The following is a 13,492-nucleotide window of genomic DNA, read 5'->3' on the forward strand; positions in this document are numbered from 1 at the left end:
TAGAGACGGGGTTTCACCATGTTGACCAGGATGGTCTCGATCTCTTGACCTCGTGATCCACCCGCCTCGGCCTCCCACAGTGCTGGGATTACAGGCTTGAGCCACCGCGCCCGGCCACCAATGTAATTCTTATCACCTTATCATGCCCTCCTCTGGATAACAAGTCAACGTCTCCTCCACCATCACAATCACCTCTTCACTGGTGACCGTAATTATTGTTACCATCATTCACTGATACTGCCATCACCCCAAAATGATTGTTTCTGTTACTCTAGCTTCAGTATCACCATGTCCTTCCCCATGACAATAGTTATCATCCTAACTCTCTTTATCCCCTTGGCAACAACCACTAACCATGGCAACACTGTGACCACTCATCACCCCATTCCTGCTATTACCGTAATTACTACAGTCTCTATAACTATGAATCTCACTACAACAACAACTTCCACCATCACCTAATAATGAAATTAGGCCCTGCAGCATCTCCACCACCGCAGCATTGTTAAGGACACCCCCAGGTCCCCTTTTCCTGTCTAGAAGTGTCTGAGTATACCCATCATTTCCATCTGGTCAAAATAAGCTCTTGTACCTTTTGCCCCACGGCACCGCCTCACTCAATCATTCTTGCCTCAGGCTCAAGTTTCCATTGCTTTGTTTGACCTTTTGGATTCAGGACTCCTTGCCTGTCCTAACCACAATCCATTGAAATCTGCTCTGTCTTTTTTACTTGCTTGGATGCTCTAGCTTTGGGGCTGTTGGTTGATAACTCACCTGTGGCCACTTAGCTGTGGGCATTCTGCCACCAGTTACAGAGGCCTGCCTGGCTGGGCCTGGGGAGCGTAGCCTTGCCTTGCCCTCTCAGGGGAACTAATACTCTGCCAACATCTTTTCTTGGATCTTTGCTGAACACAAACAGGCTGGGTTTGTCTAGTTGATCCCTGAAGGCAGGTTGGTCCCTGAAGCCCAAAGGAAGCAGGGAAAGTGTATTTCCTGCTAGGACTTACCAATGTAGAAAATCTGTCCTTGTTGGTATAGTGGTGAGTAAACAAAGAAAGAAGGCTGGGCATGGTGGCTCACACCTGTAATCTCAGCACTTTGGGAACCTGAGGCGGGTGGATCATGAGGTCAGGAGTTCGAGTCCAGCCTGGCCAACATAGTGAAACCCTGTCTCTACTAAAAATACAAAAATCAGCCAGGCATGGTGGTGTGTGCCTGCGGTCTCAGGTACTCAGGAGGTTGAGGCAGGAGAATTGCTTGAATCCAGGAGGCAGAGGTGGTGGTGAGCTGAGATCATGCCACTGCACTCTAGCCTGGGCAACAGAGTGAGACTCCACCAGAAAAGAAAAGAAGAAAGAGAGAAAGAAAGAGAAAGAAAGAAAAGAAGAAAGAAAGAAAGGAAGGAAGGAAGGAAGGTAGGAAGGAAGGAGAGAAGGAAGGAAGGAAGGAGAAAGAAAGAGAAGAAAGAGAAGAAAGAAAGAAAGAGAAAGAGAAAGACAGACAGGAGATAAGCTCTCTGCTCCCCTGCTGGCTTGTCCTGTGAGATCATCATAGTCTTGCTCTGGCTCATATATTTCCCAGAAAGGTTGTCCCCAGAAAGAATGGAGACATGTTGCCCTTTTATGGAAGGTGTGCCATAGAGAGAGACTTGGATATCCCATGTCTCTTTCATGGACAGTGAGATCTTGAGGTCTGAAGCATTTGTGGAGAGGGACCTCCTCCAGATTTACCAACGGTAGTGACCATGTCAGAGGCAGCAGGAGCTGTCACCTCTCCCGACCCCTGGACTCTGTCACTCTCTTGTCCTCTCAGGGATGCAGAGGCACCTAGGTTTTTTGCAAGTAGTCAACTCCTCCAGTTACACATGGTTTGAGTCCCTGCACGGGGATAGAAAGGACCCAGAGTGTGCATTTGGATTGAGTTCAGAGCCCAAAGTGCATCTCTTGATCTGATCATGGAATCCAAAAGGAATTGCTCTCCAATTCACAGCTCTGAATAAATTTTACCAGAGTGTTGGGGGGCGGAGGGGGGAAGTAGGAAGAAGGGAACTGGATTCTTGTTTGACGTTTTGAGACTAGATCCCTTCTTGATGCCTGACACAGGGCTCTGCCCAAGGCAGAGAGTGTCTACAGAAAAAATGGGGTTGGTGGCTCCCTGCATGTGGACAAGGCCACCTACATTTTGAGGACAGCCCAAATGCTCAGTAGTTACTCCCCACCTCACCTCCAATGCTGAGCAAACAGATGATGGAGTGACCCTGGGAGGTGGCCAGGTGGGAGGGAAACAAGCAGTTTCCCCTTGCCACCACCAGAAGACATTATGGCCATAGACATACCTGTTAATAAGCACAACCTCGCCGCACTTCCATCACAGAGAAAAGGGCTACAGTCCTCCCTTTCCCCCTCTTGCATTAATTCATTTTTTCCATGTTTTATTTAGTGACTACCATGTGGACCATGTGGACTTTGGTGACGCGAAGATGAATAGGACTCCTTTCTCAAGGAGCCTGCAGTCTGACCAAGTCATTACTGAGAAGAGAGGAAGGAAAAGATACCCTTGGCCTTTCCAACTTGTCAAGGGTCAACTGAATGCCTGAGCCGGTCCCCCTGAGAGGGCAGTAGGCGAGATTCCAGCAGGTAATGGATGAGCACAGCTACGCCCTGACAGGGACATTGCCTGCAATTGGTTCCAGTCATATATGGAACCAAACAGCTTTGAAAATTGTGGGGGGATGGTGACAGAAGAGAGCAGGCTCGCCCCCTCCCCCATCCCCTAGGAGCCTGTCCTGATCCTCCTTCTGGGAGATGAAAGGTGTGGTTTCCCAAAGCCAGGAGCAGAGCAAATATCTTCTGCCTCGGAGGGGCTGGTCTCTGTGCAGGCTGGGAACCCCCAGGGAAGCAGCACTGAGGGCCCTAGGAAAGAGGGCAGAGGCCAGAGGCCAGAGGCAGGGAAGTGCCTCCTCAGGAGGTCAGATTCCAGACCAAACAGCAAGCTTTTCAGACTCTAGAGAATGGGGGTAGAGGCAGGAAAGGAGGGTGAAAGGTTAGAGCCCCTATGGGTAGGGAAGGGGCCTCCGGGGTGTGACAGACACCCCCAGGACCCTGTGTCTGCCTAAGCCTTGGCTGGGAAAGCGGAGTCAGTGCAGCCACTGGGTGAGCGCAGTCCTTGGATTTTGCCCCAATAACTGAGTGCCATTAGCACAGTGTGAGCAGGAGCTCTGGCAGAGCACTTGGTCCTCCTCTCTCGTTTAGAGGGGGAAGCAGTTTACACAAGGACAGCCACCGTCTTGAGTCTCTTCTATCAACTGTCCTGTGGTCTCTCTGGCCATGCTGGGACAGAGCATCACTTCCACAAGAAACCCTCTGAATGCATTTCCTCAGCTAAGCAGGTTCCCACCTCTGTTCCTAGAGCACCAGCATGAGTGAGCCTTAGGAACCACCCCAGATTTTAGGGGTTAGAGTGGGGCTAGCTATGCTGATGGCCACTTGGGGCTCTGGTGAACTCCAGCCTCCTCCCATCTGCCCACCGAGGGCATCGTCAGGCCCCTATGCTGAGCCATTTGCCTCCTGCTCTGCCCCAAACCTGTTCAGCCCCCAACATGCTTACTTTCCTGTCCCCTTCATGCTTCTTAGCTCATTTCATCTCTGCTTCTGCAAACCTCCCTGCCAAATCTCCCCCCGCCAACCGATCCTTTTCATCTCTGTATTCCCCCAGGCACACCTCCCTCCAAATGCAAGACCACAGGGCCCTCATTCTCAGGGACTAGGCCATACCTAGGGGTAGGGCTGGTGTGGCATTGGTGACAAAAAACTCCTATATCTACCAGAGTAAGTCACATAAATATACATGCAGGGCCCAGTCATGGTGGCTCAAACCTGTAATCCCAACACTTTGGGAGGCCGAGGTGTGTTGATCACTTGAGGCCAGGAGTTCAAGACCAGCCTGGCCAACATGGTGAAACCCGTCTCTACTAAAATTACAAAAATTAGCCGGGCTTGGTGGCGCATGCCTGTAATCATAGCTACTCAGGAGTTTGAGACAGGAGAATCGCTTGAACCCAGGAGACAGAGGTTGCAGTGAACTGAGATTGCACCACTGCACTCCAGCCTGGGCGACAGACTCAGACCCTATCTCAAAAAAAATAAAAATAAAAAGACACAAGCAGAATTGGTTCTGTGAACCCCAGTGTTGGGCAAACAGTGTGTAAAGGGCTGGCCTTGGAACATAGGCCTGAAGAACATGGACAGGGGTCTCTCCTGAGAAATGCTGCAAGGGTCTGTCCAGTCCCAGGTGCCTGTGGCCCAGCTGCTATCTCAGTGTGTCCCTCCAAAATTCATGTGGAACCCTAATCTCCGTTGTGGTGGTAATAAGAGATGTGGCCTTGGGGAGGTGATTAAGTCACGAGGGCTCTGCCTTCATGAATGGGATTACCGTCCTTAGAAAAGAGGCTGAAGAGAGCTGCCCAGCCCCTCCCACCATGTAAGGATGCAGCAAGAAGACCTCAGGACTGGTGTGGTGCTCATGCCTATAATCCCAGCACTTTGGGAGGCCGAGGCGGGTGGATCACTTGAGGTCAGAAGTTTGAGACCAGCCTGGTCAACATGGTAAAACCCCTACTAAAGTCTCTACTAAAATAAAAAAATTAGCCGGGGATGGTGGTGCGTGTCTGTAATCCCAGCTACTTGGGAGACTGAGGCACGTGAATCACTTGAATCCGGGAGGCAGAGGTTGCAGTGAGCCAAGATCACACCACTGCACTCCAGCCTGGGTGACAGTGTGAGACTCTGTCTCAAAAAAAAAACAAAAAAAAGGCGTCATATTTGAAGCAGAGAGCAAGACCTTACCAGACACTGAATCCACTGGTGCATTGATCTTAGACTTCCCAGACTCCAGAACTGTAAGAAATAGATTTCCAGGCTGGATGCAGTGGCTCATGACCGTAATCCCAGCACTTTAAAAGTCAGAGGTGTGAGATTGCTTGAGCCCAGGATTTTGAGATCAGCCTGGGCAACACAGAGAAACCCAGTCTCTAAAAATATATACATATAAATTAGCCATGCTGGCATACGCCTGTAGTCCCAGTTACTTGGGAGGCTGAGGTGGGAGGATGGCTTGAGCCTGGGAGGCAGAGGTTGCAGTAGGCTGAGATTGCACCACTGCACCCTAGCCTGGGTGACATTTCAAGACCCTGCCTCTAAATAAGTAAATAAATCCCTTGTTTATAAATTACCCATTTAAGATATTTTGTTAAAGCAGCAGGAGCAGATGAAGACAGGCCTGATTCCCAGAACTCTTCTCAGGACCTCAAACAGGCCTGGAAAATGAGTCAGGAGAACATTGAGGGTAGACTGCGGAAGGATTTGACCCCATGCTGTTCCTCCAGCCAATAAGCCCAATTTCACCACTCCTGCCACCCTCAACCAAACACAGTGCAAAGCGGGAGCTGGACTCCTTCTCAAATGTCCTCCTGTCTCCAGGCCATGTCTGCCTTTAGCCTGTCTGGAGCTGGGGGCTTAGGAAATAGGAGAGGGGCTGGGCACAGTGACTCATGTCTGTAATCCCTGCACTTTGGGAGCCCGAGGTGAGAGGATCGCTTGTGTCCAGGATTAGAGACCAGTGTGGGCAACATGGTGAGACCCTGTGTCTACAAAAAAGAAAAAAGAGAGCCAGGCATGGTGGCTTACACCTGTAATCCCAGCACTTTGGGAGGCTGAGGTGGGTGGATCACAATGTCAGGAGTTCGAGACCAGCCTGACTAACATGGTGAAGCCCTGTCTCTACTAAAAATACAAAAATTAGCCTGGCGTGGTGGCCTGTGCCTGTAATCCCAGCTACTTGGGAGGCTGAGGCAGGAGAATCGCTTGAACCCGGGACGCAGAGGTTGCAGTGAGCTGAGATTGTTTCACTGCACTCCAGCCTGGGCTACAGAGCAAGATGCCATCTCAAAAAAAAAAAAAAAAAGAAAAGAAAGAAAAAAAATTAGCCTGGCATGGTGATGCGTGCCTGTGTTCCCAGCTATTCCGGGGCTGAGGTGGGAGGAGGGAGGATCGCTTGAACTCAGGGGGCAGTGAGCCGTAATTGCACCACTGCATTCCAGCCTGGACAACAGAGTGAGACTCTGTCTCAAAAAAAAATTATAGAAAGGGAAATAGAAGAGGGAGGTCTTCCGGGAATGACAGTGACATTCACAGGCACACACATCCAGCGAATGCACACGGATGCCCTGGCTCAGGTCCACATTTCTATATGCCTGTGCTCTCACACTTGTACATGTACGTCCTGTCTTATCCATTCAGTCATCCAACAGGTATTCATGGAGCTACCACTCTGCCCCAGGCACTGGCTAGGAGCCAGTGTGACAATGTTGAATGAGACAGACCTAGACCAGTGGTCCCAGCCTCCATGGAGCATACAGCCTAGCAGGAGAGAGAGATATATATATACGTTAAACAAATATTTACACAAAATTGTTAAAGACAGTCAAATCATATTAAGGGCCATGGTGGAGAAAATTCCACTGGACGGTTAGAAGAGAGCAGGGGGTCTGCACAGGGTCTTCACTTAGAGTTACGCAGGCTGCACTGCACGAGAAGTCTCCAGGAGAGCACCACCTGTGGCTGCGCCTTTGTGGCAGAAGGGGTGCCTTTCTTTTTTAACTCTCTCAAAGGCACTTCCTGGGCTGGCAGTGTCCTGAGGTGGTGGTGGCTAGCTTAGTCTGGGGGTCAGTTTCACATCTACTATCTCGTATGCCTAATCTCATGAGGTTTCAAGCCCAATTTCAAGGTCAATCTGGCTTTCACACAGAGTACTGCACAACACCCTACCATACACTCACACAATCATCTACACTACTCGACGTCACACACAGGCTCACACAGGCTCCAGCGCACTATAACAGACATGACTTTCACACACACTTGAAGATCCTCACAATCACACGAAGATCCTTACACATGTACTGTCACATGCATACACAGCCTCACCAAAGTCACACATAAGCCTTCATATCCCATCACATATGCAGTGTCTTACACATCATGCCACCCATATACTCATTGCTTTATTACAGCCACACACAGTTCCTCACACCCTATTACACACACACATGCGTGCGCGTGCACACATGCACACAGAGTGTCCTGTACACGCAGACGGTCATGCTCCTGTTAGGCTTCTGGAGACAGGCATGTGCAGCCCCTGATCACAGCTAAATGTCAGCGAGTCCCTCTCCTCCCAGTTAGAGATGAATTGTTGCTCAGGAGATATTTCATCCTTAATGCCTCCTGCTTGAACTGGAGCATGCATCTCGGGGAGGTTACGTTTCTCCCAATCCGTCTGCTGTCCCCCGGCTGGCTCAGGGAGCTGCCCTCGTGCCTCTCAGCTTTCATGGGGGGAGAGAAGGGCTCCCTCTCTCCTTACACCCTCTCCCCAACCCAACCCTTTCCTCCCACAGCTCAGCTCCAGGAAAAAGAACAAAGCCCAGGCAGGAGGGAACAAAGCCCGTTCCGCAGCTCCCAGCTCAGGAGGTGTCCCCACAGCCCAGGGGCCATAACCTGGCCACACCCAACCCCCACGCCAGCTGCTGACTGCAGTCCTGGCCAACACAGACACCATGGCCTAGAGGAGAGCTGAGGGTAGAGAGGTAGGATATGGTATTGACAAGACTGGCATTGAGAGACAGCCGCTCTTAAGGGTCAGTCTGCTCTTACATCCCTTCTTGTCATAAACGAACAAAAAAAGCATGATTGATGCCAATATGAGGGTAAATGAATACAATCTTTCAGGAGGGAAGTTGGGTAAGAAGTATCCTCAGCCTCCACAAAGTTACCCCCTTAGCCGGAGCAATGAGTAGGAATGTATTGTAAGGAAATAAACAGGAATAGCCCAGATGATTTAACTTCAAGAGGCTCATCCCAGCCTTGTTTATAAGAGTGAAAAATTGGAAACAACATAAGCATCCCACAGTAGGGACTGGCAGTGGTACAACCATCAACAGAATACAATGTAGCCATTAAAATGATGGTGTGGAGGAATGTTTAGCATCATTGAAAGACATTCACAACATAACATGGAGTAAAACAAGCAGGTTGCAAAACGGTATGTATACTAAATGCAATGTGGTAGCCTGGATTGGATCCTGGAATAAGAAAAAGACATTAGTGGGAAAACTGCTGAAAGCCAAATGAAATCTGAAGTTCAGTGAATAATAACATACCAATGCTGATTTCTTTTTTTTTTTTTTTTTTCTCTTGAGGTGGAGTCTCGCTCTGTCACTAGGCTGCAGTGCAGTGGTGCGATCTTGGCTCACTGCAACCTCCACCTCCTGGGTTCAAGCGATTCTCCTGCCTCAGCCTCCCAAGTAGCTGGGATTACAGGCACGCACCACCATGCCCAGCTAATTTTTGTATTTTTAGTAGAGTCAGGGTTGGCCAGGCTGGTCTCAAACTCCTGACCTCAGGTGATTCACCTGCCTCAGCCTCCCAAAGTGCTGGAATTACGGACATGAGCCACCACGCCCGGCCAGTCTTCACACATTTTAAGCTGACCATAGGCTTGTGGTCGATCATTCAGCCCAGTTTCAGACAGATGCTCTGTGTGCCTTCAAGGTTCGGGGGTGCTTTAAGGAGAGTGGCTTTGAGGTCCCTATGATGGCATGAAGGAGAATCTGGGGCAGACATCCCCAGGCAGGAGCGAGATGTGAGGAGGACAGTCTGGTTTTCTCACCTGATAAGGCGACTCGGTCTCAGCGATACGCTGTTTCCGTGTGGCTGCTGGAGGCGAGGGGTGTCATGGGGTGCAGAGACAGGCAGAGTGGTGAGTTGGGGCTGTTTTGTCGTTTCCAAATCAGCACCTCCATTACCATCCCTTTGGATGTTTGGGATCTGGGAACTTACCCGACCCCCCTCCCCCATCCAGGCACATCCTCAGGTTTTCTCCTGCCAGCCCCACTCACCCTCCGAAGCCCCTCGCCCCCGAGGGACCAGCCGGCCCAGGAAGTACACCGCCAGGGCAATAAGCACTGTCAGCACCAGGTCCCCCAGCACGATTCCAGCCAGCACGCCCGGGCTCACCGCGGAGCAGCTGCATTCTGTGGCACAGGGGTCAGGGGAGGTGAGCGTGTGTGCACTGGGAATAGTGGGGAGCAGGTCAGCGGGCGGTGGGGTGGGGGAGAGGTTTGGGAAGGGTGAGGGAGGGACGGAGACAGGGAGGTCTTTGGGAGGTAGGGAGAGGGACTGCTGGGTCTAGGCCTACCGCTCTGGGCCTGAGCCTGGACAGGACAGAGACCTGAGGAGGAAAAAGAAGGTAAACTGAGGTACAGAGCTATGATGGGGGTAGGGGGACAAGTTTAGAAGCCAGGGAGGGTGGATTCTGACAGCCAGGAGGTTACCCAGGGGGAGAATGGGCCTGGCAGGACTCGGGGGCTGGTGTCTGGACCACCAGAATGTGTGTGTTACTTCTGCACAACTTGTCCTGTGGTGACACCCTTAGATGTCCCCTCCTCCCTGCTGCTTATAGTGGAGGGCAAACCTTGGGGGCTCAGGCTGTGGGAGAAAGCCACAGGCTCTGGGAGGCCGGGCACCTGCTCCCGTCCCAACACCCCGTTTTGGTTCTCTCATTCCACCCTGCTCCCTGCCCTGTCCCAAGCTGAGCCCAGGGACCGGGGAGGCAGCCACGGAAGCCCCCAACTCACCACCCACAGCTAGCAGGAGAGGCAGGAGCAAGAGCCTGCTGCAGGGTTCAAGGCCCCCCATGAAGCCGGATGCTGCTGGACACCACACTGTAAGGGCCGGTGGGACGTGGCGCAGCGTCCAGGCAAGTGAAGGAGGAAGTCTGAGGTGGGTGGTGGCAGAAGGGAGGAGGGGACAGGGGAGGAGGGGAGACAGAAACAAAACCCAAGAAAGAATCAGGCCCAGTCACCCAGAGGCCATGCCCCAGCTCCCCCAACCAACAACTGGACATGAAGGGCAAAGGGTGCATGAAGTGCAAACTTGACCTCCACCCCCAATCGGGATCAGACATCGTCTTAACAGGAGGGTCAGTGTAATGACCTTCGTCTGGTTAGATTAAAACCAGCTCTGCCTCTTCCTGACTGGGCAACCTTGAGTAAGTCACTCAACTTTTTTTTTTTTTTTTTNCCTGCCTCAGCCTCCCAAGTAGCTGGGATTACAGGCACGCACCACCATGCCCAGCTAATTTTTGTATTTTTAGTAGAGATGGGTTTCTGAGAGGATCACTTGAGCCTAAGAGTTTGAGACCAGCCTGAGAAACATAGCGAGACCCCATTTCTTTTTCTTTTTCTTTTTCTTTTTTTTTGAGACAGAGTCTCTCTCCATCTCCTAGGCTGGAGTGCAGTGGCGGCTCACTGCAACCTCCACTTCCCGAGTTCAAGCAATTCTTCTGCCTCAGCCTCCCGAGTACCTGGGACTACAGGCACATGACAGCACGCCTGGCTAATTTTTTTTTTTATTTTTAGTAGAGACGGGGTTTCACCACGTTGGTCAGGCTGGTCTCAAACTCCTGACCTTGTGATCCACCTGCCTCAGCCTCCTAAAGTGCTGGGATTACAGGTAGGAGCCGCTGCGCCCTACCCCCGATTTCTTAACTCTGATATATGTACTACGGTAATGCAAGATGTTAACATCAGAGGAAACTGTGTAAGAGGTGTATGGAAACTCTGTACTAGCTTTGCAAGTTTTCTGTATATCTAAAATTATTCCAGAATTACCAAAATTCCAAAACGGTTTATTTTTAAAACCATTGTATATATATGTAATGTGATCTTCATTTTAGTTTTTTTAAAAAAGCATGTATAGCCCTTCCTCCATGTGAGGACACAAACTAGAAGCTTCCATCTCTACTAAAATACGAAAATTAGCTCAGTGTGGTGGTGCTCTCCTGTAGTCCCAGCTACTCAGGAGGCTGAGGCAGGAGAATCGCTTGAGCCTGGGAGGCGGAGGTTGCAGTGAGCCGAGACTGCACCACTGCACTCCAGCCTGGGCAACAGAGTGAGACTCTGTCTCAAAAAAATAAAATAAAATAAAGAAAGATAAAGAAAGGAAAAGAAAAAGGGCCCTTACGCAACACCAAATCTGCCAGTGCCTCGATTAGAAAGGATACCTCTATCCAGATCTGGGAGAGTATTCAACAACATATTACCGCTGATAATTTCTGAGGAATGGAATTATGGGCCATTTTTATTTTATTTAAATTATTTGAATGTTCCTTTGTGCAATAAAGGGACATATACCACTTGTTTGAATAAAAAAGAAATCAAACCTGAATGCCACTAGGGATGCTGAGAGCAGCTTCATTCCCAGCCTCCCCAGCCAGCCTCCCCTGACCCCAGCATGGGTTACTGAAGCCCTGAAAGTCTCAAGCCCAGCCATTCTGGACGGGATCTTTCACTTCCTGTCCAGCCACTAACTGGCATGACTCTCACCGCCTTCCCTCCCTGGAAACTCCAGAATTTCAGAATCTGAACTCTTCTTTGAGCCCCATCCTCTCTCTTCTCACCTCATTCATTCCTGTTGACTTGCTCTCCAGTCCCTGAAACCCTCTGCTTTCTCTCAGTCCCTCACCCCTATTCTGGCTGTACTTTCTCCCTTCTTACCCTGGTTCCATAGCGGCCACTTCAACCCTGTGCTTGCTGCCATCCTGCCTACCCCACTCCAGCCCTAAGCAACACTGCCATTTACTTTTCCGGCTCCCATTCCTGGGCACGCTAGAGCAGGTGAAAAAACTGACTCAACATGCTGCCTCAACTCACCCCTTATTAGCAAGTGCAAAACACTTTCTCTGCATCTGTAAGTGACGCCCTGTTACAATTCCACAACCGCTACAGACTTCCTCTGCAAGCTTTCAGCTCCCTGCTCTCCTTCTTAGAGGACGGTCCCGCTAACTTGGCCAAAAATATGGAGCCCATTCCTCAAATAACGTACCCCTCTCTACTTGTCCCCAAGCCTGCCAGTCCACCTCAGAACCTCCCTGGATCATCACTTTCCCTTTCTTCCCTCCTGTCTCTGAGGAGGAAGAGTTCCTTCTTCTTATCGAGAACTCAACATCTCCTGTGCCTTTCCAGAACTTTCTCCATCAAGCATCTTCTCCTATACCTTGTCCATCTTGGCTCTCCCTCCCTCCTTTCTCCTGGACTTTTTGTTTTTATTTTTATTTTTTTTCATTTTCATTTTAACTTTTTTGGACAGGGTCTCACTCTGTCGCCCAGGCTGGAGTGCAATGGTGTGATCTCGGTTCACTGCAGCCTCCACCTCCCAGACTCAAGTGATTCTTGTGCCTTAGCCTCCCAAGTAGCTGGGATTACAGTTATGTGCCACCACACCTGGCTAATTTTTTGTATTTTTGTTAGATATGGGGCTTCACCATGTTGCCTAGGCTGGTCTTGAACTCCTGAGCTCAAGTGATCCTCCTGCATCAGCCTGTCAAAGTGCTGGCATGAGCCACCACAGGTGTGAGCCACCACACCTGGCTTCTCCTGGACTTTTTGAATGAGTAATCACCATAATCACCTCTAGCTCTTTGCCATTCAACTCTTCATTCAATACACCTACCACACGGTAGTCTCTAACAGTCGTCAGTGACCTCCAAATAACCACCTGCTGGCCATTTACTGTCTTCCTCACTGATTGACCTGCACAATTTGATACTAATTCTCTCCTTAAAAACATCCATTCAGGAGGCTGAAGTGGGCAGATCACTTGAGGTCAGGAGTTTGAGACCAGCCTGGTCAACACGGTGAAACCCCATCTCTACTAATAATACAAAATTTAGCTGGGTGTGGTGGTGTGCACCTGTAATCCCAGCTACTTGGGAGGCTGAGGTATGAGAATTGCTTAAATGTGGGAAGTGGAGGTTGCAGTGAGCCGAGATTGCACCACTGCGCTCCAGCCTGGTGACAGAGTAAAACTGTGTCTCAAACAAAAACAAATAAAAAAAACCCACCAAAACTTCCATGATCTCCAAACCACTCCCTTGATTTCCTCCTAACTTCCCAACCACTCCTGTTTAGTCTCCTCTGACTTCTTTCCTTCCCCCATGTTCAGGAAGATGGGCATCTCCCAGGCTTCTTTTCCAGTCTTGAACTACCATTCCCTCTCTCTAGCAAGCTCTCTACTTCCCAGGTTTCAATGAGCTGTCTGCTTGGAAGAATCTCTGACAGCTTCTGACTTCCAATCTGGAATATCCAGCTTCCTGCAGGGCATGTGTGAGTGAACGTCCCAGGAGCACTTCAGACTCACCACAAACACAATCATGATCTCTATTCCCTATCCCCAACAAGCCCCGCCTTCAGACTTCCACCATTCTTTCAAACAATCAAGCCTGGCCAGCCATGGTGGCACATGCCTGTAATCCCAGCATTTTGGGAGGCCAAGGGAAGAGGATTGCTTGAGCCCAGGAGTTTGAGATCAGCCTGGACAACATAGTAAGACCCTGTCTCTATTTAAAATAAACAAAGAACAATCAAGTTTGTTTGTTT

The 13,492-nt window shown here is 50.1% G+C and overlaps 1 protein-coding gene across 1 annotated transcript in view; it reads right to left on the bottom strand.

The window, feature by feature from the left end:
- LOC108306271 (transmembrane immune signaling adaptor TYROBP) overlaps window positions 1–9,934 on the bottom strand; it is a 16,530-nt gene extending 6,596 nt beyond the window's left edge. Inside the window, exons 1-4 of the mRNA XM_017531107.2 lie at window positions 9,692–9,934; window positions 9,253–9,285; window positions 8,954–9,088; window positions 8,722–8,771 (exon numbers count right to left, since the gene is read on the bottom strand). Of these exons, the coding sequence (XP_017386596.1) occupies window positions 8,722–8,771; window positions 8,954–9,088; window positions 9,253–9,285; window positions 9,692–9,752 (279 nt within the window). The 5' untranslated portion in view covers window positions 9,753–9,934. The remainder of the gene's footprint in view (window positions 1–8,721; window positions 8,772–8,953; window positions 9,089–9,252; window positions 9,286–9,691) is intronic.
- Between the last annotated feature and the right edge of the window lie 3,558 nt (window positions 9,935–13,492).

Source organism: Cebus imitator, unplaced genomic scaffold (genome assembly GCF_001604975.1).
Source record: "Cebus imitator isolate Cc_AM_T3 unplaced genomic scaffold, Cebus_imitator-1.0 Scaffold71, whole genome shotgun sequence".
Classification (NCBI taxonomy): Eukaryota; Metazoa; Chordata; class Mammalia; order Primates; family Cebidae; genus Cebus; species Cebus imitator.